The 25,725-nt window shown below is 41.1% G+C and overlaps 1 protein-coding gene across 4 annotated transcripts in view; it reads right to left on the reverse strand.

Annotated features, from left to right (window-relative positions):
• Nucleotides 1–25,282, reverse strand: part of LRCH2 (leucine rich repeats and calponin homology domain containing 2) — an 89,722-nt gene extending 64,440 nt beyond the window's left edge. For 2 of the 4 annotated variants that reach the window (XM_054038996.1, XM_054038995.1), the window contains exon 1: nt 25,018–25,282. In XM_054038996.1, coding sequence (XP_053894971.1) covers nt 25,018–25,255 — 238 coding nt within the window. In that variant the 5' untranslated portion in view covers nt 25,256–25,282. The remainder of the gene's footprint in view (nt 1–25,017) is intronic. The other 2 variants (XM_054038998.1, XM_054038997.1) reach the window with 1 other exon arrangement.
• Between the last annotated feature and the right edge of the window lie 443 nt (nt 25,283–25,725).

The raw sequence follows: 25,725 nt of genomic DNA on the forward strand, positions 1-25,725 counted from the left end.
TCATATACACAGGCCCTTTGAGAAAGGGCATTTTCAGTGCAATCTATATAGTTTAATACTTTAAAGGCAGTGACTTTTTTTTAAGTATGTTTAATTCTTTTGGTACCTAGCCAGCTGTTAAAGACAGACACTGAATTGTAATGCATAAAGATAATTATAATCAATGGGAAAAGGGTTCTGGAAGAATATCATCATCAAGACACCTACGATCTCAAACTTTGGAGAGACACTACAGAGCGATTCCAAAACCTTCCACTCGCAGTTCAGGCCTGACCACACAATGCATATGGCCATCTCAGTGTACAGGTAATTTTCTCCAAGTACTGAGAGGGGCACCTTATACGTGGAATAATAAGATATCAATCTAATTACCCTTCACACAGTGCATATGTAATCACTAGACAGAGCAATGGTGTTGAATCAACTACATGCAGGCAAATATTAGGCTCATTAAATATAACACTCCAAATACATGATGTAATTACATGCTCTACCTATTATTCCTGTCTCATAGAAAGGCAAATATCCAGTCACTCCCTTTTCCTCTTTTCAAACACTAGGGCAATTGTCATGAGGAAAATCACAAAGGGGGTGGGGGCGAAAGACCTCAATAAACTCAAGCTCTGCATCTTCCTTGACAGAGCTGCAATAGCGGAAGCAATGGTGGAATCCACAATGTAGACATGGCTCAGGCACTTTGACAGCTGTGCCATTTAGCCCTACAGATAGCCATGCCTGAGCTACACTGCAGCTTTCACCTTTACAGCCAACAGTGGACCAAAATTTGGGCATATTGTAGAAAAATGTCTAGTGTTTCAGAGCAACATTCCTCCCCATATATACATCTACACACACTCCTCCCTCAGGAGCCACAAAGGCTGAAACACTGCAACATCTGCTATCACCATGATAGACATTTAACCAGACAACATATTGTTGGAAACCAAGTGCATCTGAGCCATCAACAAGAGAGCTTCTTTTGTCAGACAGCATCCTCAAAAATAACAGACAAAGCTTAAGCATGAAGGCCTCGTATTCAGAGGATGCTAATGTGGACCCAGTAACTTGAAAAACCTCTACTGCTATTAAGTGTCAGGGTCACCTATAGGCCATATGCGAATGCAAAAAAAATAAAAATAAAATAAAGACTCTGCCACTATTATCTTTCTGTTATATGGACTGATGCAGCAGCTGCTGTGCATGTGTGTCAACACCCACTAAATTCAAAGGGATTCCCATTCATGGAAGAACTGCAGCATTGCCCCCTCCCCCCATCCACGAATGCAGAAGTGAACACAGACACAAGATTGCTGCGACCATCACCAATTTGTTACTGTACAATTCTTGTGGGTAAAGTGTTTGTATTTTGTTTTTCATGCAGTGTGGCAAGTGAATGTATTTCAGACTGTGATTTTATTAGCAAGCGTAGTCCTATAGCACAATGTTCTATAGCTAAAATGGTGGAATAATTACAGCATGTCAGTGAGATGAGCCGTTATAGTTTAAAGAGATTTTTGGTCTCCTGACATACGCAAAATAGGAGTGCTTATCTCACAGAAGCTCTCCTACTTCTTAAGCTCTTTAGAATTCTCTATCCAAGCAGGAGAATTCAAGCTTTTCATGGTTCCCTTCTTGGTTCCAAATCACAAGGGATAGTTTTTGAAAACGATGTAAATGAAAGCGGAATATGTAGAGGTTGAAGGAAATCAAGATTGCAATAGCTGGATTTACGTCCAAACACTCTTTTGTTAAAAAAAAAAAAAATTTACTGGATTTCCTTACGAAGAATCTCAGTTTAAGTTTCTTTAATTATATTACTTTAACTGGAAAGAATTCCTTTCAGATTTGTTGTGTACTTTAATATACACAATCATCTGGAACAAGTCATATGACTAAGTGAGGTGCTATTTAAACACCATCTCAAAGTGTGCTAGTTACACATTGTTGATTAATTTTCCAACCAAGGATCAACACCATGAAACCTGTATTATTCCCATTTTACAGACATCCCACTCTCACTCCAGAAGCACCACACCTCAACCACAGTTTCATCTTCCTGTTTTACGGAAACAGCATATCTTGCCTCGAGGTAAACATGGGAACAATGGTCTGGTCCTGTACTTGAGACGGGCCCCTACTATGCAGCCTACAGTTAACTTGCACATCAGATCCCCACCATAGGTCTTTTCTGCCGGTCCCCAGCAATCAGTCATTCAAAAAATCATCTAATAATATGATCAATCCCACTGTTCCTGGAATTCATCAAATTTTAATAAATGTATAAGCAGAAAACAGAGTGGGATTTCATACATGAAATATTTCTTCTTATGAGCAGGTTATTAAATAGCTTCCCAATATAGGGATTCTTGCACTGTACTCTGAAGCATATGTTGGTGTCAGAAACTGGATGTAATGCTAGATGGACAACTTGTCTGCTCCAGTACAGCAAGTTGTAGGTCTGGAAAGCTAGGCTTTATTTCCACCTCTGCCACTGACTCACTTGAGCAAGTCACTTCACAGGCAGGGAAACAGAGGCACTAAGTGGTATAATAATATTTACCTAACTCACATGGGTGTTAAGGCTTTCAAGCAACTTGCAAATATTCAGGGGGAACATGCTTCACAGTGTTATTTATGTTTTGCTAACATAAAAATGAAGAGTCATCCTCTTAAAAGTCATCTTCTCCCTCATAAGTGCTGGCACACTTAAAATCAACCTGAAGTAAATGGAAATTCTTGGCAAGCATCTGGATTCAATTATTAGTCTTCCAGTTTCACAATGGCGCCTAATGTTTATGTCACTCCTGATGACACCTGTCTGTCAACTTTGATGAGGACAGAGTCACCAATAGGGGAGGCTGAGGGTGAAGAAAAAATTCTATTTATCTTGGATACTTAAAATATACAATGCTGCGAAAATATATACTGTATTTTAACCCTAAATTCCTGTTGTGTCATAATTTCAGTTTCCCACTGCCATCCTTCCAGTAAACCCAGGGTAGAATTATGGCTTACAAAACTGTTTTAATATTAACATCGTTTTATAACGATTAATCTAAACTAATCACAGTGTAAAGCGCCATATTTTATTTGAATGAAATGTTACTACCGTTCTATGGGTGGTGGCAAGGGGTCTGAATAATTAATTTAGGAGGTGGGATTGCCCGTACAGTTTGGGCTCTACCCATTCACAGTTGAAAATCTCTTTGCTTTTCCCCTGACAAGTGTGAATAGAGCCAAACCATGAGGCATACGGTCGCCTATGTGGTAAGCCCACACTGGGACTAAACAGCTAGCTCTATGATTTCACCTACACTGTTGTTTTTTGTGAACTTCTCCCACCATTCTTCTAGCACTGGTGACACTCGACCAGAACTAGTAATTGTGGGAGCACTAGTGTAAACCAGCTGTTGGAGTTTTTATTACAGTTGGCTAACCCTCAGTCAGCACAAGGCAGGACCATGCAATATACCACTGAAAGCCAGTTCAACCATGCTAAAGTAAAAAGAGGCAGGGGTATTTCAAAGAAAGCCTCTGTGCAGACAAGACCAAAAGAGTTCATTCTAGTTTTCTCCAGATCATTCCATTGGATGGATAATTAAATATTTTCCCTAGCCTATTACTGATGCATCATAAAAACAAGCCAAATGTATCATTTAGAGATAGCAGGATCCTTTCCTCATAAACAGGTTTACATGGCGATGATTAATCTGTGCAGGACTAGAAAATATGGGACCCACAACGGATGCCTTGTTTTACCAGTCATACACCAGTATCTGAGTTACACATCTGAATATATTGAAATTGAATCATTAATGATCAAATTAAGTTAGCCAATAGCCAGAGAAGGAAGGAAACGTTACCACTCAGATTTCCTATCTAGCACCTGCTCCTTTTTGCTCCCAATTTTGATACTCAATGGACTGGACAATTGTATTTAAATTTAATCTTAGAACAGTTTTTCATAAGTTTATCCAACACAAACATAGCCCCTTTCCCAGATAGAAGGGGAAAGTGGAAGAATGAAATCACAAACTAAAATAGTTTTTTTTTGTTTGTTTTTGAGAAAAATAAACCTGAGCACTAAGACTTCTTGTCAGAGCAGGGGAAATTATGATGCTTGACTCTGTCTCAAGATGAACGGTAAGCCACAGAAGGCAAAGGGGAATAAAGCCCCAAGGCTCCGATATCTACCACCACTGGAGTGTGCACTAATTTACTCTTGGATACGAAAAAAATTTGATGCCATTTAAACATCTATTAATACTAAATTTTAGTTATTAAATAAAATAAAAATAAAAATAAATAAATTAATGGAGATATTCTAGCTCCTAGAACTGGAAGGGGCCTTGAAAGGTCATCGAGTCCAGCCCCCTGCCTTCACTAGCAGGATCAAGTACTGATTTTGCCCCAGATCCCTAAGTGGCCCCCTCAAGGATTGAACTCAGAACCCTGGGTTTAGCAGGCCAATGCTCAAACCACTGAGCTATCCCTCCCCCTTTTTATATCAGGGTAAAAATCCTTGGATTCCTATGACCAGATCAGTGGCCAAAGACAAAGTTAAAATGAAATTTAAATTTACTAAGCAATTGTTGTACCAGTGATGAGATTACAGACCCCACATAAATAATTCCAGGTGCCTGGCCTGAAAGTCAAAATACCAGGGATTTTATATAAATTTGTTTATATTTGTGATATTTTTCTCATTGAAACACAATGTAATTTCAGTGGAGAAGAGGTGGGGGAAAAGGATTCTTTTCTGTCAAAAGCACAAGAAAGAGTCTGGACAACTGGGATGTATTCCAAGAACTACCACAAACCTCTTGTGACACTTATGGTAAATCTGCAAAATGGAGATAGTTCTCCACTTCACTGGGATGCGAAGCTTAATTTATTAGTGTGTGTAAACAGCTTTGATATTTTTGGATGGATGGCACTATATTAAAGTCTAAAAAATATTAAAAAGCAAGAGAATCTTTTCAACAATAATTAGAAAATAAGTTTCTCTGTAACTTATTGCAGCTGCTTGATCAGTACCATTTAAAGTTAATGTTGGGAACAACTTAAAAAAATAGTCCATCAGTTAAAACCTACTCCTTCTACTCGACACACAAACGGTCTTCAGAGTTACAACCGCCTAATGATTTGCAATGAAGCTTTCACTGTATACAAAAATTTCACAATATTCCATTTAGCATAGAGTACAGGAGTAAGAGAAAGACACTTGTGACAACCAATGGAAAATGATTTAAAATATTTGATATATCAATCCCCAGATTCTTATTTAAAAAGAAAAAACAAAGATGTGCATCTGAAACAGAAAAAGACACACACACACAACCATGTACCAGATCGAAGCCCTGACGAAAATTCCACAATCTCTAAGGAAAGGGGAATGTCCAATGAAAGCTCAGTTTTTAAGACGACTGTCTCTATGGGCTCAATTCTGCAAGGTGCTTAGCACACTAGCGTGATCCAGCAAAGCACTTAAGCACATGCATAGCTTTAACCATGCGAGCAGTCCACATGTCTTCCATGCTAGATAGCACCACACCATGCAATATCAAGCCCTGTAAGAAGCTGTGATTCTTCTAAGTTAATGGTTCCCAAACTGGGGTTCGTGAAATGTTACAGGGGGTTCTTGGGAAAAAATTCCCTAATGGCGGACGGTTGTCTCTAGGGACACCGGCACAGGGCCAGCAGCCCAGAGCCCCTGGACTTCCAAGAGCTAAGCACATCAAAGCAAGTATCTCTATCTCTGAGGAGATTTAAACTTCAAGACTCCTTATAAGAAATGGAAAGGGAGGTGGATTTTTTTTGCTGTTTCTAAAATTAAACACACAGCTAGTATTGTTTTTAAAATATTATGAAGAACAAGTTTAAGCTTTGTTGTAACATGTGTTGTATGCCTGGCCTGCTCAAGACCTGAACGCTTGTGTAGGAGGAACTCTGAGATGGCTTCTTAAATCCCTTCCTGCTGTTTCACATCTGGTACTCCTGGATGAAACATAGAAGCCTTGTCTCATAACCAGGGCTGGTGCTTCCATTTAGGCGACCTCGGCAGTCACCTAGGGCACCAGGATTTGGGGGGGGACGGCATTTTGCCACCCTTGGTGGCAATTTGGCGGTGGGGGGTCCTTCCGTGCTTCGGGACTCGCCGAAGTGCCCCGAAGACTGGGAGTGCGGAAGGAGCACCCCGCCGCAGAATTGCCACCGACGACCGGGAGTGTGGAAGGACCCCCGCCTAGGGTGCCAAAAACCCTGGCGCCGCTCCTGCTTATAACAGGCTTATTCAAAGTGATACAAGCTACAAAAGTGAGATCTTGGAAGTGTTGCCATTTTCATAATGTAATAAAAATACTCTAATGATAAATAATAATAATAAATAGTGTGTAATAAGCATGTCATAAAAACAAATTTTATATTTCCAAGATCACTGCTTTTCTAATTTATACTCAGGTAAAGGAGAAAATCCCTGGAAATATTCATTTTTAGGAGGGGGTTCGCGAGACTTGAAATTTTAGTGAAAAGGGTTCACAGGTTGTTAAAGTTTGGGAACCACTGTTCTAAGTAGAGGGATGAAGAATTAAAACAAAAATGAGAATCCTCTCTCTCATAGCTCAGCATCCAATCATTGCAGACTAAAGGTTCCTCGGCAGGGTTATCCAGGACTTTTTCTAAGCTTTTATTCCATTATTTCGGCTGTTGTAAAAGAGGTACAAATACCTACATAACCCTTGCCAGATATCCAGAGACTCCCACTGTCAGTTATTTTCCCCCTATTATTATGCCCTGTAAAAAGAAAAGAGGATAAATCTCAGAAGTGCTGGTCACTAGAGCAATAGGGGACGGGGGTGAGGGGGGGGGACGACACACCATCAATAGCAACATGTAGTTTGTGTCTAACGTCATTCTTTAGTATGATTAGCAATAATAATAGAAAGAGAGCCGTGCCCATACCACTCAGAAAAGTGCCAAGTTTCTAAAGAATTTAAAGTGCTATTAACACATCTTTTAGGCCTCTGAACAACATTTCTTTAGAAACTGACTGACTGTGTTATACTCTGTAATAGTAAACCAGGGAAATAAACACAGTCTACTCCAAACCAGGATAGTTGTTTCTGCAGAAGAGATCCATTTCTGCTGCTCATTCCCAAACTGAAGCCGTAATCATCTTTTTGTGACGCCAATCATTTCCACAGTAACCAACTTCAGTGTCAGAGGATATGATTTCAATTTGGAAAGAGGAAGTAGATCTTTTCTTGTCACTGAGGAATAGAGGCCCCAGTTTTTATGCAATTGTCTTTTTTTAAAAGGAATGACGTAAGTAAATTGTGAATAATACCATCATTCTCCAAGGGAAAAAATGTGGTTGATGAGAGGTCAGCAGACATTTAAAGACAAGACTCAATCTATTGTCCTTAAACTGAATCAGTCCATAAGTCATATACAGATATAGAAACTTCTATAAGTATGCATTTAGAATAGCAAGACATGTCCATGGTACATCTGCCTTAAGAAGAATCATTAGAGGTCTTTATGAATTTATATTGTAGCATTAATCAAACAAGTATTTATAAAACCAATACAGAAGATTAGTGGTAAAAAACAGTTCAATGACTTTAGCTAAAAGTAGTTCACAGATTAGTCTGTCATTAGCTTACCAAAATGGAAATAAACCCCATCCCATTACACAATTTTTTTTAAAAGTACTTTACAGCCGCATCAGGATCTATTACAAGAAAGAAGTAGAGAGTAGAGAGAAGCTAGTAAGTGAAAGAAGGTTTTAAAATAACAAAAGACAACACATGATATGTTGCTACTTTAAAACTGTATTCTGAGGCCTTGGCTACACTCGCAGATTCACAGCGCTGCCTCGACAGTGCTGTGAAGCGCGAGCGTAGTTGCACCGCCAGCGCTGCGAGAGCCCTCTCGCAGCGCTGCAAGCTATTCCCCTCGGAAAGGTGGAGTACTCCACCTCTCCGAGGGGAATAGCTCACAGCACTGTATGTACTCCACCTCTCCGAGGGGAATAGCGTGCAGCGCTGTATGTACTCCACCTCTCCGAGGGGAATAGCGTGCAGCACTGTATGTACTCCACCTCTCCGAGGGGAATAGCTCACAGCGCTGTATGTACTCCACCTCTCCGAGGGGAATAGCGTGCAGCACTGCAGGCGCTGATTACACTGGCGCTTTACAGCGCTGCACTCACTGCGCTCGGGGGGGGGTGTTTTTTCACACCCCTGAGCACAGCGAGTGCAGCATTGTGAATTGGCAGTGTAGCCAAGGCCTAAGGGGAGCTGGCAAAGACTCCTGTATTCAGGCCTTGGCTACACTTGCAAGTTACAGTGCTGTAAAGCCTCCCCCAGCGCTGTAACTCACTCCCCGTCCACACTGGCAGGGCACTTGCAGCGCTGTATCTCCCTGGGTACACTGCTGCAGGTACTCCACATCTCCGAGAGGAATAACAGCTGCAGCGGAGTGGCTAGGACTCACTGGTGTGAGTGTAAACGCTTGCAGTGCTGTACTAATCACCTTGTCAAGTGGCCAATCCTCACAGGCTTAAGTCAGAACTAACTAACATGACCATTTACTGCTCTTATAAGGGTAGTGAACAATGCATGTTCTATTCTTTTCTCCTCCCCTTTGTCTGTCTTGTCTATTTGGATTGGAAGATCTTTGGGGCATGAACTGTCTTACGCTTGTGTTTGTACAGTGCCTAGCACAATGAATTCCATTCGACACCTAACCACCACCATAACATGATAAAATAGCAGCAACAACCAACAATTCTAGAATAATAAGATAATTATATCAACAGACTTGCCAATTTAGTTCTTAGTAATACACTTTTAAAAACTGAACATTTGCTCCAGGTTCAAGTAAGATTATTAGCTTTAAATTAATGTCATCATCCCCACCAATATGAGTCTGGCTGATCGGCAGGTACAAAAAACCCATCTAAGGAATAACATGATTTCACAGAATACAATTAATCCTCATAACCAACGGCAAGACATGAGCTAGCTAATGACACTTATTTCTTGAAGGTGCACAGGTATTTCAGAAGCTGTTTTTTCATTAAATGTGAAATAAGTACAATGAATATTTAAAGGTAGTTAAGGATGTTTTAGTTACTCACTGCTTCTCTATTTAGACCTACTGTAGAGCCATCAACATCATAGCTTATTTAATCACTAAATGCACAGCAGGTAACCCAAACATCAACTACTGTATTTGCAGCTGTATTCTTCCTTTCTCATCCATTCAACCCCACACAACAACCAGATATACAAAGGTTATCACAAACTAAGATCATCAGGTTTTACTGGATAGGATGCTTAAATTTTCATCTATTCCAGGGGTAGGCAACCTGCGGCACGCGTGCCAAAGGTGGTACACGAGCTGATTTTCAGTGGCACTCAACACTGCCCAGGTCCTGGCCACAGGTCTGAGGGACTCTGCATTTTAATTTAATTTTAAATGAAGCATCTTAAAACATTTTTAAAACCTTATTTACTTTACATACAATAGTTTAGTTATATATTATAGACTTATAGAAAGAGACCACCAAAAACGTTAAACTGTATTACTGGCACGTTAAACCTTAGAATAGAATGAATAAATGAAGACTCGGCACACCATTTCTGAAAGGTTGCCGACCCTTGATCTATTCCTTTATTTCAAGATTTGAGAAAGCTGTGTGGTCTAGTGGAAAGACCACTGGACTGAGACCCAGGAGACCAGGGTTCTATTGCTGGCTTACCCAAGGTTGCCTAGCAGGCCAGTGGCTAAGTCACTTCGCCTCTCTATGCCCCAGTTTATCCATCTGGGAAATGAGGATAATGTTACTGCTCTCCTTTGAGATACTCATGAAAAGCACTATATAAGCTATTATATAAAATATATACTCACATGCGTCTGATGAAGTGGGTATTCACCCACGAAAGCTTATGCTCCAATACTTCTGTTAGTCTAAAAGGTGCCACAGGACTCTGTCGCTTAATATATATACTCATACTCCCTGACTAACCTGACATTGTTCCATTAACACTACATTACGTAAAAATAATTTTAAAGCGAGTGCAAAACTATTTAAAGTACAACAGCCTGTACAGTGCATTCTAACAATCCAAAATTTTCAAATATTTCACCATGCCAAAACAACTGAACTGCAAGTTCAAATTGTGCCCCCACCCTTCCACTTCAGAAACAGGGTCGACAGGACTGAAAAACCAGGGGCCAAATCCAAGCAATAGTGCTCTACAAACATACCACATAACCATGCAGCTGTTTTACGTATGACTGCAATAGAAACAATAACTCTACCTCAGATTGAATGAGCCGTGACACAGCTTTTAAGGTCATCACAATTGCCTGAGGAACTGTAGTTAAATGATACAAAGCCAAGTGGAATTTAAGAGTTAGTCCTCTCCAAGGAGACCTGTGAGGGCCTTTTGACATCAAGTATATGGGAAAAGGCCTTCTCAAGATGGGTATGCAGTTATGGGGAAAACTGTTGCCAAAGCAAAATACTCTTATTAAGGCAGAACTCAGATGAGTACACTGCACCACTTGATCCTTACAGCATGTGGTATAAAGTTGATCAGATATTAGTGCCTGAATTTCAGTTACTCTATGAAATTATGTCACACCATCAAGGAAAATATTCTTCCAGATAAGGAATTTGATGTCAGAGGTACTGAGTGGCTAAGATGAGCCACCATTTTCTTTGTCAAGACCACACCGATATTCCTCAACATGGGGAGCTTCCTAAGTTCACAGTGTCAGGTCCTGAATAAACCAGACACATTGGTCAACCTTCTAGTCATTCATAACAACTAGAAATATCTGCCATATAGCCCCAGATGAAGCTAATCTAAGTGAGATGAAAGCAGTTAAGCAATGTGTACGGCAGGCAAAACATTCCACATGGGCCTACAGCATAAGCCTTTTCAACTAAAGGCTGTAAACCCTTGTTTTCTGGTAGGCTGCTTCCAAGAGGCCAGGAAGCGTTTAAAGACTTGCTCAAATGCACAATGCCTACAGAGCGCTAACTTCTTTGAAGCCAGGCTGTCCAATAACTTCATCTCACAGTAAGTTTTCCTTTCAGTTTGATATTTAGGGATGCTAAATTATTTCCACTACCTTCATTGACTGTTTTCAAAAATTTAAACGTAAGTGCTAATTTTGAAACTGGAAACCATGTAACTAATGTGAACAGGACTTCATTCTTAGTGTCGCCAAAATACACCTTTGCCGTTCTTTAGATGAATACATTTAAACAGAACACTATCCAAAATTAGATTGAAAAAAATAATAAAAAGGTAATTTGACAGGTACCGTCTGGAAAAACTAGTTACACGTGAAAGGCCTTTAAAATTCATTGTTTACAGGCTCCCTAAATAAATCATTTGTTCTAAAAGAACAAAAGATACTGTCAGTTCACAAAATACCTTGTGGTATGTAAATTACTAACTGGCACATTTGTGCCGAATTAAAATATACAGGGTATGATTACTACACTAATACATGTAAAACAGAATCTGAAAAGCTTCAGCTGGTGGGGCTTTGATAGTATTTTTTTAAAAAATGATTCAGTGATATCACTTTGACTTGCCCTGATAATCTCAAGTATTTGAAATTTTTTTTTTAATAAGGCTTGAATATTGAATTGAGATTTGTTGAAATAGGCCACTGAAGCAAAATCCTAAGGAATCAGTGCAACTAGCAGGTGAGAAGAAGCAACTTTTACTCTTACCTGTGCAATCTGGAGGCTATTCAAACACTTCTAGAATTAAGCAACAAGGGGTCCTGTGGCACCTTTAAGACTAACAGAAGTATTGGGAGCATAAGCTCTTCTTCAGATGCAAGTCTTGCATCTGAAGAAGTGAGGTTCTTACCCATGAAAGCTTATGCTCCCAATACTTCTGTTAGTCTTAAAGGTGCCACAGGACCCCCTGTTGCTTTTTACAGATTCAGACTAACCCGGCTACCCCTCTGACACTTCTAGAATTTATACCCTGCCCAATCTGTTCACGTTGAGTTATTTATCAGGCATTGTAATAAAGGAAGATTTGAAGAATACATTTTATTTCTAGTCTTCTACAGAAGACCGTTAATGAAAGACCGACATTGCATTTTCACCTTTATCCAACCAAACTGGCTTTTTTCAGGAAATATCTATCTTCAATCATAAAACGGGGAAAGAAAGAAAATAAGAACTGTTCAACTGCCAATTCATAGAAACTTTACTACTGAGACAAATGTCTAATGCTCTGCCCACATTAAATTTTTACAAATTCTGGAGAATAAAAGATTTCACTGGTGAAATTTTAACTTTACTAATGAAGAGACAGGATTATAGAAAGAAAGGTCTCATAGCTACAGTAATATTGCAGAACTACGTGAGATAATTTACATGAGATGTCAACTTAGGTTAGACTTTCTTCTGGAACTAAATGTTTTTGAGTTTGTTAATGGTGCCTTCTTCAGTTATTTCTTAAATAAAAACAACCTATTATAAGTTCTGTTGATATTAAAACATATTAATGTTAGTCAAAGTACATTTAATATGAGGAGGCTTTAAAATTTTACCAATCACTCATTTTGCACAGATAAGTGACTTCAACTGTGATCTCATTGGGCAATGGTTTTAGACAAAGACCAAGCCCCAGATGCCAGGAAGAGTAGGTGCTATCTTTTGGAAAAGCATCTGCTAAGGTCTCAAATTTGAACCCCTTTTTCCCCCAAACACGTCATTTGGCTGCTAGAAGGGAAGACTGACCACTTTCTCTCACCAACCCCAGAGTCTCAGGGCTGCTGTAAGTGAGGTGATGGCCTATGCAGTTCTATCTCCCTCTAGCTGTCTTGGGGCAAGTGCTGGAATTACTCCACTCATCTTTGTCCCAAACAGCAGCAGAAAACACTAGCATGACTCTAGTCAATTTCATTAATGGTCACAGTTCTGAACAGTAATGGAAAAACTGTACAAAGTTGTTAAATTTCATTCTATTGCTGCTAAAAAAAAAACCCTGCAGAGACCGTGGAGCGTTTTAGAAGCTGCGGGAGACACTTCTGCATTTGTTCATATTTGGAAGGTTTCTTCCACAACTTTAAGGACAAAGAATACTTTGGTAAGGAAAGAGTTTACACTTGACAGAATTTGTTGTAGGTCCTCATATTTGCCACTGCAAGCTGCCTAGTCACTAGTAGCTAGTGGATTTTCAAGCGCTGATTCAATGCATTGGTAATATACAGAGAAAAAATATCCAACTTTTCTAGTAGCGTTCAGAAGTAGCTTCCCTTCCACTTCTAGTTATCCGTTTGGGAGGCAAGAGCTCTTTTCAGATTTTCTTTTGCTCAATTTTAATGAGGGGTACTGGGTACATCTGATTTTTCAGACATTAGGCCCATCTTTTATTCAGTTTAAGTTTCTACAGTATCCCAGTTACTATAGCCAAGAATGTGTGTTTTCTGATAAATGTTTAAATCAAGAATTTATCAAAACAGGTTCATAATAATCTTACTTTCACGTTTCAATCTTTCATAAATTTAACTTAGTTCATCTTTGTTTTGACTTAATTCAACATTGCGTTAAAAAATTAAAAGTGTACTCTCTCATTTTTCCAGACTTCAAATTTTGTACTAGCAGGCTGTTCCTGATGCTGCTTGGAATGGTGAGCTTCAGAAAACAGACTAATTTGTCTGTTGTATTTTAAAAGACCTAGTTTTATTTCTGTAATTATTTTATATTAACATGAATTATGCTAATATGATTTTAAGCACAATCAGAACCACACAGTCATCTGGGCCTACCCATGCTTTAAGAAGATTTGGTTGCAGAGTATAAGCGAAAATCCAAAATTTTCAACTATCTTTTTATGGTGCGTAACCTGAAAAACCTTTGTTTGATCAGAAGGCTTCAGTGATCTGAAGCTTAGATCTGATGAGCAAGTGTTATGCTGGACTCAGAGATGCTCACTGCTTTCATAAAATAACTGAAATGAAAAGGTATCTTTCTGAAATCCATAGTGCTTACATTCGGCAGATCTTCAATAGTCAGGCCAGACTGTAAAATCATGGGGGAAGGAATCAAATCTTTGTACATCTTCGTACAGCATCCAGGACAATGGGTGTTCTGAATTACTAGCTAGGAAAAAGGCTAGTACATCTGTTAAATCATCCTTGGGTGTATTTTATAAAGTGCAGTATCTGCCTAAATTGAGAGCCAGCTATGAAAGTTGGCTGAATTAAAATACAAAAAGACAAGTAAACCACAGAAAGCTCAAAAAGTAGAGTATTATGACATTTCTTCAGAGAACATCCGAGCAGACTGAAATTTCAGAATAAGTTTTTCCTTAACTCAGAAATCCATACTAGCATACCAGACAGACTCCCAAAGGGATGGTGGGGAGGGAAGGATCCCATCAAGATTTTAAAACTTGTTTTTGCATTATCCTCTGCCTCCAAACAACTACATAAATATTTTTTCATACAGTAACATATTATTGAGAATGACACTGCATTGATCCTTTTATCTGAGCCCAAATACACAGAATATAGTCACTGCAAAGCTGTTTTCCATTGTGCTTGGGTGTGTTTTTCTGTATCCGACTGCTTAGATACTATAGTGATAGGCACTTTGGAAAAGTCGGAGATTCTTTGGTCTCAGTTTTGATGTTCTATGAGAAAAAACTGATGTAAGGCAACACCTATTGGCCACTCAGTGCAGGCACAAGTCTGCTGAAAGGGGAGCTTCATTTCCCAGTACACAGCCTTCGGGATCAGAGTTCAGAACCAATAATACTGTGATTTGTTTTCTGTTAAGTGTTCTATTTGAGAGTATTTGAAATGCTTTTTATCTAAGGATACATATAACTTTTACGAAATGGAATTGAATGTAACAGAAGTACAGTTTGCTTTCTCTACCCTCTTTTAGTATTCAGTTTATGTTAGTTCAATATTGCTTTTAAAATGGAATAAAATGACCTGGAACAGAAACAAACATGCTTTGGGAAGAAAAAAATAATATTAATTCTCTGTAACAGTAGGTAGGAGAGCTGGACTGAGAAATTTCATGCTATTGTCCACAAATAGGAAGAAGTTGTATAATGAGAACACTTTGTGTTCATAAAGTAGATGGTTGTTGTAGGGCTGTGCATAAGCACTTCACATAAAGGGTTTCTGCTTTGTTTTTAAAAGAAATGTCAGTCCGTCAGCACTGATTCAGATATGAATAAAGGGGTAATTAGAATGAACCTAAAGCACATTAAATTCCAAATTTGTCATTGCAATGCCATCTACTGTAGTTACACTTAGTATTTTTGCTTGTTAGCCTACACAGAATAGTTCCCAAACAAAGAAAAACTTTCAAACTCACAGAAAAAATTTTCATGACACCTTAGTAAATCAGTTTGATCCGTCCAATTAAAAAGAACACAGGAGACAGTTTTACAAGTGCCTAAGCAACAAAGGAGTAGAAGTCCAGCCAGTCAACCAAAATTACATTATCTTAACTTTTTCTTCATTCCATGTACTAATATAAGAGTAACATTCCTGATTAATAAAATTTAAAGCTTATCAAAGAAAAATAGTTTTTCTATTCAGTTTGCACATATGACACCAGTTCATGTACAGCAATTTTCACTTGTGTTACTGATCAGTTTCAGTTCCTTGTCTCAATCATCATATCGATATTACTCCTAAGCTTCCTCTATGGGGAAGTTCACTTGCACATACTTCCCCCGGGCCCTGTAAGTGTGTGTTTAACTAGTATTTCGGCAGAAGTGAAGCTGCTGAAATTACAGCATTTATCTGGATATGTAACTTTATTGGGGGGGGGGGGAGGGAAATCTTTAATTCACAAATCTCTACATTTAAAATAAGGTGATTCTGTATGCCCTACAAGAATCAGAGAAAACTGATGCATGTCTCTCCCAAATGCCTGTGAATGAGCAAGGAAGAAAGAAGGGTGACTAGGAGGATAGGTCTCTTCCCTCCCCCACTACACAACTTCTGCATGGACTCAGAGGAAGAGCAGAGAAAATGGACTGTTGGGTACTCCCCTGCAGAATGCCTGCCTGCAGTGAGGGAACTGGAAAGAAAAAACTAAGATGAATTGGAGAAAGGGGGAATTCCTAAGTTTATGTTCAGTCAGGCCGTGGTGACATGCACAACAGAGGCACACTCTGCTCCTGCATATATTCACCAGTAGCCGCTGAGAGGCATGAGTGTTTCCCTGTCATATGTGCTGGTAACAAAGCAGCAGGAGAGAGAGACAAAGGAAACCTCCAAAACAAATTAGAAAACAGAACTTGGAGATTGGGGGGGGCAGAGGGGGAGTGAGGCAATATAGTATCTAACATTGCTTTTGTTAAGTTTTGAGCTCTGACAGTATCATTTTAAGGTTAAAACTAAATAAACACAATAGTTAAATAATATTGGGGATGGGTGCCAAGAAAGAAGAGAGCTCTACATCCTTCCTAAGTTTTGCCCGAGTTAAGAAAACAATTAAAATTTAACCTATTTTAGTGTTATGACAAATAAAGTTGAGACTTTGCCTCACATAGTTAACACAGCACTAACCAAATTTATATAAGACTTTTCAGGTAGGCCCATAAGTTAAACAACACTTAACATAGTCAAGAACTAAGTATGAGATTTTCAAAGGCACAGGTGAGCAGTAAGTTCCCAACGCCTAATGATGGTCAGTGGAAGTTGGGTGTCTAATTTCTCTGAATATCCAAAGTCCCTGGCTTTGGCTGCTACTTCAGCTGCTTCCACAAGCTGAAGTCTCAGCCTGGTTCCTCCTGCAGTTTCCCCCTCCCCACCAAGGCCGGAGGCACCACTTAGGTTCTACTTTCCCCAAAGCGCTGGGGAGAAAATCTCCCCTGAACCGGTCTGGGTACAAGGGGGTAATCCAGTCATATTGTAAAACTGCCACAGTCAGATTTGGAGGCCTGTACACACTGTTGTGCTAAATATTAGAACGCTGACAAGAACACGTCACTTAACAATATTTTATTACAGTGTTCACTGAAATTTCTTCCTGCTTTGAACCTCCACCTAATATTGGTCTTATTAAATTTTTCTCTAAACTTTTGTTTAAATGTGCTAATGCATTAGGACAGGCTTTGTAGCAGAAGTAATTAGGTGTTATAATCATCAAAATTATTTTTCTTCTAATGTCCACTGCCATTATTTCTCCCCACACACACCAGTATTTCTGAACCAGTTATTCACATGTTTAATCCTCCAATTCTCTTCAGTCATTCACACCTGTTTCTCTGACAAGTGCCTTCAATGAGAGTGAAACATACACAGCAGAACATGGGCTTCCGCCTCCTGAAAATCAATCTGCACTAAGATATTTAAATAAAGGTGTGTGGAGTGTTGGGTTCCAGCTATTTCAATATGCAACTTCATTTTAAGCAACTGCACTGACTCTGTTCGAAAAAAGATCTGATTCTTAATTGGGATCTGCTAGTGTGGACCTCTCCTCCCAAAGTCCCATTACAAACTCCAACATGGCAGGCTCTGTCCAAAACAAACAAGTTTTCTACATCAAACAGAGATAAAAAAATAATAAAAAAAATTAGAGATTTGGAATTATCAGTATCATACTGGATGGTCAGCTGGATCACCCCGGGTTAAAGGGAGCAATTAAGGAAAGTAAGGACATTGCTAAGAAGCTACATGACTTCTTCGCATCAGTCTTCAAAGGATGTTGAGGAGATACCTACCCCAGACCTGTAATTTTCTAGTAACAGAGGTGAGGTACTATCAAAGACTACAGTGCCAGAAGATGATGTACTGAAGCAATCTGATCATTTAAAAAGCAACAAGTCACCAGGCCCAGCATGAATCCAAAAGTATGAAGTGACTGAATGGCTAAGAAAAATATGTAACCTCTAACCGAGAGCAGCTACTGTTCCAAAGGACTGGAAAGTAGCAGACGATGTACCTATATTTTAAAAAAGGATAGAGGTGAATCATGGAATTACAGACCAGTAAGCCTTACATCTATATATGGAACAACTGAAAAAATAAACTTAAAACACCTGGAAGATCATGGTCTAACCAGCACAGCTTCTGCCAAGGGAAATAGTATCTCACTAATCTCTTGGAATTCTTTGAATGTGTCAATAAATTTATGGATAAAAAGAACTGGTTGACAATTTACTCAGGCTTTCAAAAGGCATTTGACAAAATTCTTCACAAGCAGCTAAGTCCTCATGGATCAAAGAGTCAAAGTAAAGACAACAGAATGGTCAGTTTTCATCAAGGCGTAAGGTTAGCAGCAGGGGCCTCAAGGTTCTCACCTAGGTCTTACGATGTTGTATATATATTAACTATCTGAAATAGGAGTGAGTAATGAGGTAGCAAAATTTGCATTTGACAGCGTTCTTTAGCTCTGTCAGAACCAGAAAGGACTGCAAAGAATTTGGAGAGACCTAAACAAGCTAGGTGTATGGGCAACATGATGGCAAATTAAATTCAGTGTTGACAATGTAAAGTAATGCACACTGTAGGCAAAAATTTAAACTACTTATACACCATCCTGGGTTCTACATTGGTTGTATCCATTCAGTAAAGAGACCTAGGCATCACTATGGACAGCTCAATGAAGACCACTGCTCATTATGCAGCTGCAGTTAAAACAGCTAGCAGGATGGTAGGCTGCATAAGCAACAGAAAGCTGACTAATACAGAAAAAATTATTATGCTTTTCTATAAATCAGGGTTGCAGCCTAATTTGGAATACTCTGAGCAGTACTGATCAGCCCATCTCAAGACGGATATTGCAGAAAGATAACGAGAATGATCTAAGACATGGACAAATTCTTCTATGAAGAAAGGTTGTTTACTTTAGAAAAAAATACATAAAGGACATGATAAAAGTATATAAAATAATCAAAGCTACAGAAGATAGACATCTCTTCTTTCCATCTAGCAACACAAGAACAAGGGGCACACTTTCAATGAAGTTTAAAAAGTGTGGAAATTCAAAACCAAGGAAAGGCAATACTTTTTCACATGTGCAATAAAACTGTGGAACTCTCTGACAGATGAAGTCATTGAAGCCATGAACTTAGCAAGATTCAAACAGGGACTAGAAATGTATATGGACAACAAGAATATCCAGAGTTGTCATAATTATAACAAAAATTTTGGAAGGGATATTAAACCTTATTCTTTAGGACTTAAAACAATTTCCAACTATTAGAAAGCAAGGCAATATCTAATATGGGTGCCAGATTAACCCACATTTGCAGGGTTCTACACCTTCCTGTGAAGCAGCTGTTACTGGCCACTGACAGACAGCATACTGGACTATCTCTAGAGTCTGATCCAGGATAGCAATACCTTTATTCCCATCTGCAAGTTACTGCTAAAGAAGTTTTTAGTATATATTTTAAGTTATCTACACATGCATTAATTCTGAAAACATGAGGTAAAGAGATTCTGTTCTAGGATAATAGGAAATGAATATGGACAAAACACTGGAATTTGTTTCATGTTTCCAATAGCGTACATTTATAATATTTAACTGTGGAAATCTGGGGAATTTTATAAAATGAGCTTTTTAAAGCGTACTAGTAAAATGCCATCTTGGAATGCTGTTCTAAAAAACTGATAGTCCATTTGGTAGGGCAAGTCAAGGAAATATAAATTTTAAGTTAGGTAAAAGGAATAGATCAGAACTAAATATTTTGTCTCTAGGTCACTGGTATAAACACAGGCTACATCTAAGAGAAGCCTAGTTGAAGGTTTCAGTCCAATTCCTAAAGGACGGAGGTCCATATCACTCCAAGAAGCATTGCAGTCGGCAACCTCAGTGGCCATCTTTTAGATAAGCCCAGGATTGACTGGATAGAATGAATGAGTAATTACCTCAGAGTAGTCCCCAAAATAGGGGTAGGAGACGCACTGGCAGGCAGGCATTGTAGAGAAGCTTCCATTCCTGTTTATGTTGTAACTATTCTTCTTTTTTCAGAACTTTTAGTCCGGCACCTTTCATGAGCAAGAAATGCACCAACATAATATGCTTCAGCTTTGTAAGGTTAATTTACATGTATTAAGATCTGCAGATTCTTACTGAAGACACGGATGTTCTTCAGTTTGCAATCACATTCTCTACTTCAGATGCACCTCACTCAATTTCTACAATAAAATCGAGACTCAACAAATTACGGAACAGTTTCTGGTTCTAAAGTAACAGATTCTTTGAGTTCTTAGTATCTGGCAGCCAGTCAGTTACCTGCCACCATTCTTACCAATGTCAATACCATCAAAAAAAAACAAACAAACCACACTTCTATTTCATTCAAGAAGGTATAATTTGGTTAGATGACTATGATGTAAATCATCAAACTAACATCCCCACAACAACTCTCTTTGGGTGTAAACGTATCTGCATTATGTGAGAGAACGTCAATTGATCCATCTAAAAGGGGCCAGATAAACATGAAATATCTGGGTCAAATAATGTCAGGAGCATCAGACAATGATACACCCTTCAAAATTAGGTATGCTTGTTGATGTCTCTGCTGAGACTGTCAACGAATCAGAAGATAGGATGTTTCAGCCTCACTGTCACATCGGAGGACCACCTCTCCATATCAGACACACTTTTGAGGCAGGCACACTACAAAGCCCATCGTTTACCTCTCTCTTTGTTAAGGCTGTGGAGGAGGGTAGCAGTTGAGGTGAATAAACTTGTGGTTAGTCCTCTGTCTACAGGACGGGCATCCATAGTACTGGATAGGTGCTTATAGGCATATTTTTAATACCTGAAGAAAAAATAAATTAGGGCTGAAGTTTGGTGCGGCAATGTCAGGATACTTGCAAATCTGCTTCCTATGTGGTCCCTGTTCTGTGTATAGAGAACGTTAGTTTCAAGGGCAGTCAACATGGCACCTTTCACAAGCATCAAATTCACATGATTTTTTAAAATGACTAAGATCACAAAAGTTAAAAAGCAAAAACGTAAGAGACACTGCCTGTGTGTCAATCTGCTAGTAGATTTTATAAAAAAGAAAAAAGAAAGAAAAAAACTCATTTCTTGGCCAAATCAAGAAGTCAGTGATGTAATAGACCTGTATGCTTAATTCCCATCTGACTTAACAGTGCCCACACAATGAGAGGATGTGGGCCTCAAGACTGTAGTTAGTTTGGTCTCAGAGCATTTCCTATTGGATATTCTCCAATTTACATAGATTCTCCAGTTTAAAGGATTTGACAGATGCATAATCAGAGTTAAAGGGCCAGATTACTGTTGCTGCAAGATGATTGCCGGAAATAAGTTTTGCCACATAATATAATGAGATGCGATAAGATGCCACAGGCCTTTGCTACAACACTTGCAACTCATGGTTTAGTAAGGCATTTAAAACTTCAGCATACGCAGGAGACCACACAAATAAACTGGAGGAAGGGAAGTGTTCAAACTGGGAAACACTCCCACACCCATCCTCTCACCCACATCCCCTTTCTGGATAGGACAATTCAGTTCAAGTTTAAATGAGCAACTGTGTGTCACAATTGATTTACACTTAATTCAATAGACATTTTATGAAATGTGAACCAGAAGTACTTCCAACTCAGTAAACAGACATTGGTCTCTAGGGAGGAAGGATGTTGTTGTGGTTAAGGCACATAACCCTGAAGCTATAGTAGTAGTTCTAGGGTCCTGTTTTCAGCTCCACCACAAACCTGGTGCATGTCAGTCACTTACAGCCAAATTTTCAAAAACAGCATTTATTTGCATGCCCATCTTGAAACACTTTGGGTCTGAATTTTCAACATGTTGAGCACAGGCAACTACCATTGACTTTTACAGGACCTGTGGGTGCTCAGCACTGCTGGAAGAATGTCTCAAGATGAATAACTAAGAACCGAGGCAACAAAACAGTGAGCAATCTTAACCAGAACCACTGTGCCTCAAATTACATATGTACAAGATGAGGATTAATGCTTCCCTGCTTCACAGGCATGTTGTGATGTGAAGCTAATTTATTAATAGTGTTAAGTGCCATAGAAATGCCTGTAAATAAATAAAAATAGTGTAACAATAATGCAAATCTGATCCAAGAATCTAATGAAGAACAGGAGTACTTGTGGCACCTTAGAGACTAACAAATTTATTAGAGCATAAGCTTTCGTGGACTACAGCCCACTTCTTCGGATGCATATAGAATGGAACATATATACACGGCTGCTACTCTGAAACAAGAATCTAATGCTTCTTTAGAGAAAATCTGTAAGTAACAACTTTTGATGCACTCACAGAATACTAAAAATTCACTCACCAGTCAAAAGAACCAGATTAGATAACTCCAAAAACCAAATCAACACAACAAAACTACAAAGTTCTTGTTTACAAACAACTTTTAGAAAGATCTGTATAGGAGTTGAACTACAACCTATATGGTTTGAGGATTAATTCTTTAGTAGGTCCTGCATTAAACCAGTTCCACTATATACAAATAGCAGAAGACTCAAGGTGCCATTTGCCAATATTACTAATTATTTGAACAAATTTCTTGGTGCCATAAAAGCACATACATCTCTCTGTGGCAGGGACCTCTTTGTATGTATTTGCACAATATCTTACACGTTGAAGCTTCAATTACGATTAGTGTCTGTAGGCACTACAGTAATATAAATCACTCAGGTCATGTTGGCATTCTGACAAAAGAGTCAGTTATTAATTTACACAAAATTGTGTTGACTTTGTATTTTAATTACTGTATACATTCAAAACAGTTTCAGTGGTATCTTATGATCAATGTATACCCATTAAATGTATAGACCCATGATGAACAGAATGCAAGACAGAAGAAATCTTTTATTAAGATTCACTATATCCATTTCCTCATTTATATTTTCACTGTTGAGTATTTACACATTGAAATGCTTAGTGTGTTGACGAGCACATTTTATACCTCCCCTCCTTTTTTTTTTAAACAGAAAAATGTAGAGCTATCACTCCATAACCCATTTTTAAATTAATCTTGTGTATCTATTGTAAGACAATTAAAGCACTCTTGCCTATCCACATTCTGCATAGCACATGCAAATATACCACATGTGCCAGAAAATAAAACCATTAACAGACCTACTGCTGGATACTCCAAATATCCAGTTTCTTAGCCAGCCTTCACAAATCATTTAAAAAAAAAAAAAAAAAAAAAAAAAAAAAAAAAGAGAGAGAGATTGTGATCTTATTGAACAAGATTGCCGATAACCCAACACACAAAATGCAGTCCACAACAAAGACTAACAAAGAATAAGTATTTGATGAACCATAGGAGCACAGAATTGTCACAGATGGATGAAAGCACTACAATGGGCAGACTCCCTTTCAAAATGATAAGCCAATTACCCACAACCCCATGAAAAAAAGAAACAAATATCACTTTCCCTTTCCTACTAATATATGTAAAAAACCCTTACTACTTTTGAATACATCAGACCTCAGTTAATATATTTCATTTTACCATTCTACCCTAATTAACTCATGTTCAGTGACCAGTCCAGTAGCAAATAAATTCAAAACTAAGAGTGTAAAAATACACAATAGACCCACTCCCCCCCCCCCGCCCCCGCATCGCTTATAAATAGAAACCAGGTTGTCTAGAGACTATACAGAAGCAAATACCTCCAATTCACCTCACATTTTAAGAGAGTCTAGATAAATTTGGTGGTCTAGTTTCCCACATCTGTATTTAGTAACATGGTGAATACATTCAGTCCTGATCTGCACACAGTTTGTAGTTACAGGCAGGCTGCGATGTGTGCACACCATGCCCCTTACTCGTAAAGGGAAAGAGGCATTCTGGAAAATCCCAAGCAACAATGCTGCATCACGAGGGACGTGACACCCTGATGGGGCCAGAGCCCCCAAAACGGGACCAGAGCCCCCAAAACGGGACAAGTGAGCCACAACACTCAGCGCTGATTATTGAGCTAGCAAAATAAGCGACTGCCTGTATCCTACCCAAAGCGCAATCCCACCCCATCTCCCCCAGGGACATACCCTTCCTCTGTCCCCCAGCCCCCACCCCATCTCCCCCCTGCACACACACAACCCCCCAGCCCCCCCCAGACATACCCTTCCTCTGTCCCCCACCCATCTCCCCCCCTACACACACACAACCCCCCAGCCCCCCCCCAGACATACCCTTCCTATGTCCCCCAGCCCCCACCCCATCTCTTCCCTACACACACCTCCCCCCAGCACCCACCCCCGCCCATCTCCCCACTATGCACATTCAACCCCCTGCCCCACCCCCAGGGACATACCCTTCCTCTGTCCCCCACCCCCACCCATCTCCCCCCTACACACACAACCCCCCAGCCCCCAACCTCCCCCATGGACATCCCTTCATATCTCCCCCGCTACACCCCCCCCCCAGTCCAACCCCCTCTGGACATACCAGTATGTGCCCCAGCCCCCACCCCAGTCCATTTCCTCTCCCACCCCGCCCCCACCCTTCCTATGTCCCCCACCTCCGCCCATCTCCCCCCTACACACAACTCCCCAGCCCCCAACCTCCCCCATGGACATACCCTTCATATCTCCCCCGCTACACCCCCCCCCCAGTCCAACCCCCTCTGGACATACCAGTATGTGCCCCAGCCCCCACCCCAGTCCATTTCCTCTCCCACCCCGCCCCCACCCTTCCTATGTCCCCCACCTCCGCCCATCTCCCCCCTACACACAACCCCCCAGCCCCCAACCTCCCCCATGGACATACCCTTCATATCTCCCCCCAGCCCATCTCCCCCCTACACCCACCCACCCCAGTCCAACCCCTCCCCCATGGTCATACCCTTCCTCTGTCCCCCACCCCCACACATCTCCCCCCCTACACACACACACACACACACACAACCCCCCCCCAGTCCAACCCCCCCCCCGACATACCAGTATGTGCCCCAGCCCCGCCCATCTCCCCCCGCACACGCCAGCCCCCAGCCCCCCGCCCCGCCCCGCCCCGGGCCCCGCACCTGCTTGCGTGGTGTCGCTCAGGTCGTAGCCGCCGCCGGGGAAGTCGCGGAGCTTCCTGCCGCTGAGGCCGAGGATGCCCGAGCCGGCCGCCTCCTCCAGGGCCCGGTCCAGGCTGCGCCCCGTGTGGGGCTGGGGCAGCGGGGCCGCGCCCCAGTAGGGCCCGGTGGGGTAGGACAGGGTGAGGTGAGCGGGGAGCCCGAGCCCGCCGCCGCCGCCGCCTCCCTGCCCGGCCGCCATGTCCGTGCCGGAGACAGGCCGGCCCCACAACAAACAGCGGCGCGGCGCGCAGGCGCCGCCGGCCGGGGGGAGGGGGCGCGCCCGGCGCGGGGCCGCGAGCGCGGGGCTGGGCCGGAGGCGGGGGCGCGCCCGGCGCGGGGCCGCGAGCGCGGGGCTGGGCCGGAGGCGGGGGCGCGCCCGGCGCGGGGCCGCGAGCGCGGGGCTGGGCCGGAGGCGGGGGCGCGCCCGGCGCGGGGCAGCGAGCGCGGGGCCGGGGGCGCGCCCCGCGTGTCTCCTCAGCGCCCCCTGTCGCCGGGGCCGGGCGCTGTGTGGAGACGGGGGGGGCGAGCAGGACCCCCCCAGCGGGCAGGGAGGGGGGCACCTTGGCCTCACTCTGGCCACGTGACGTAACAATGGTTAGACTTGCTCCCGTGAGGGGGCTGGATGAGCACTAGCAACAGGGTCGTGTCAGCATCGGACTGGGTACAAAC

Source organism: Malaclemys terrapin, chromosome 9, assembly GCF_027887155.1.
Source record: "Malaclemys terrapin pileata isolate rMalTer1 chromosome 9, rMalTer1.hap1, whole genome shotgun sequence".
NCBI classification, from domain to species: Eukaryota; Metazoa; Chordata; order Testudines; family Emydidae; genus Malaclemys; species Malaclemys terrapin.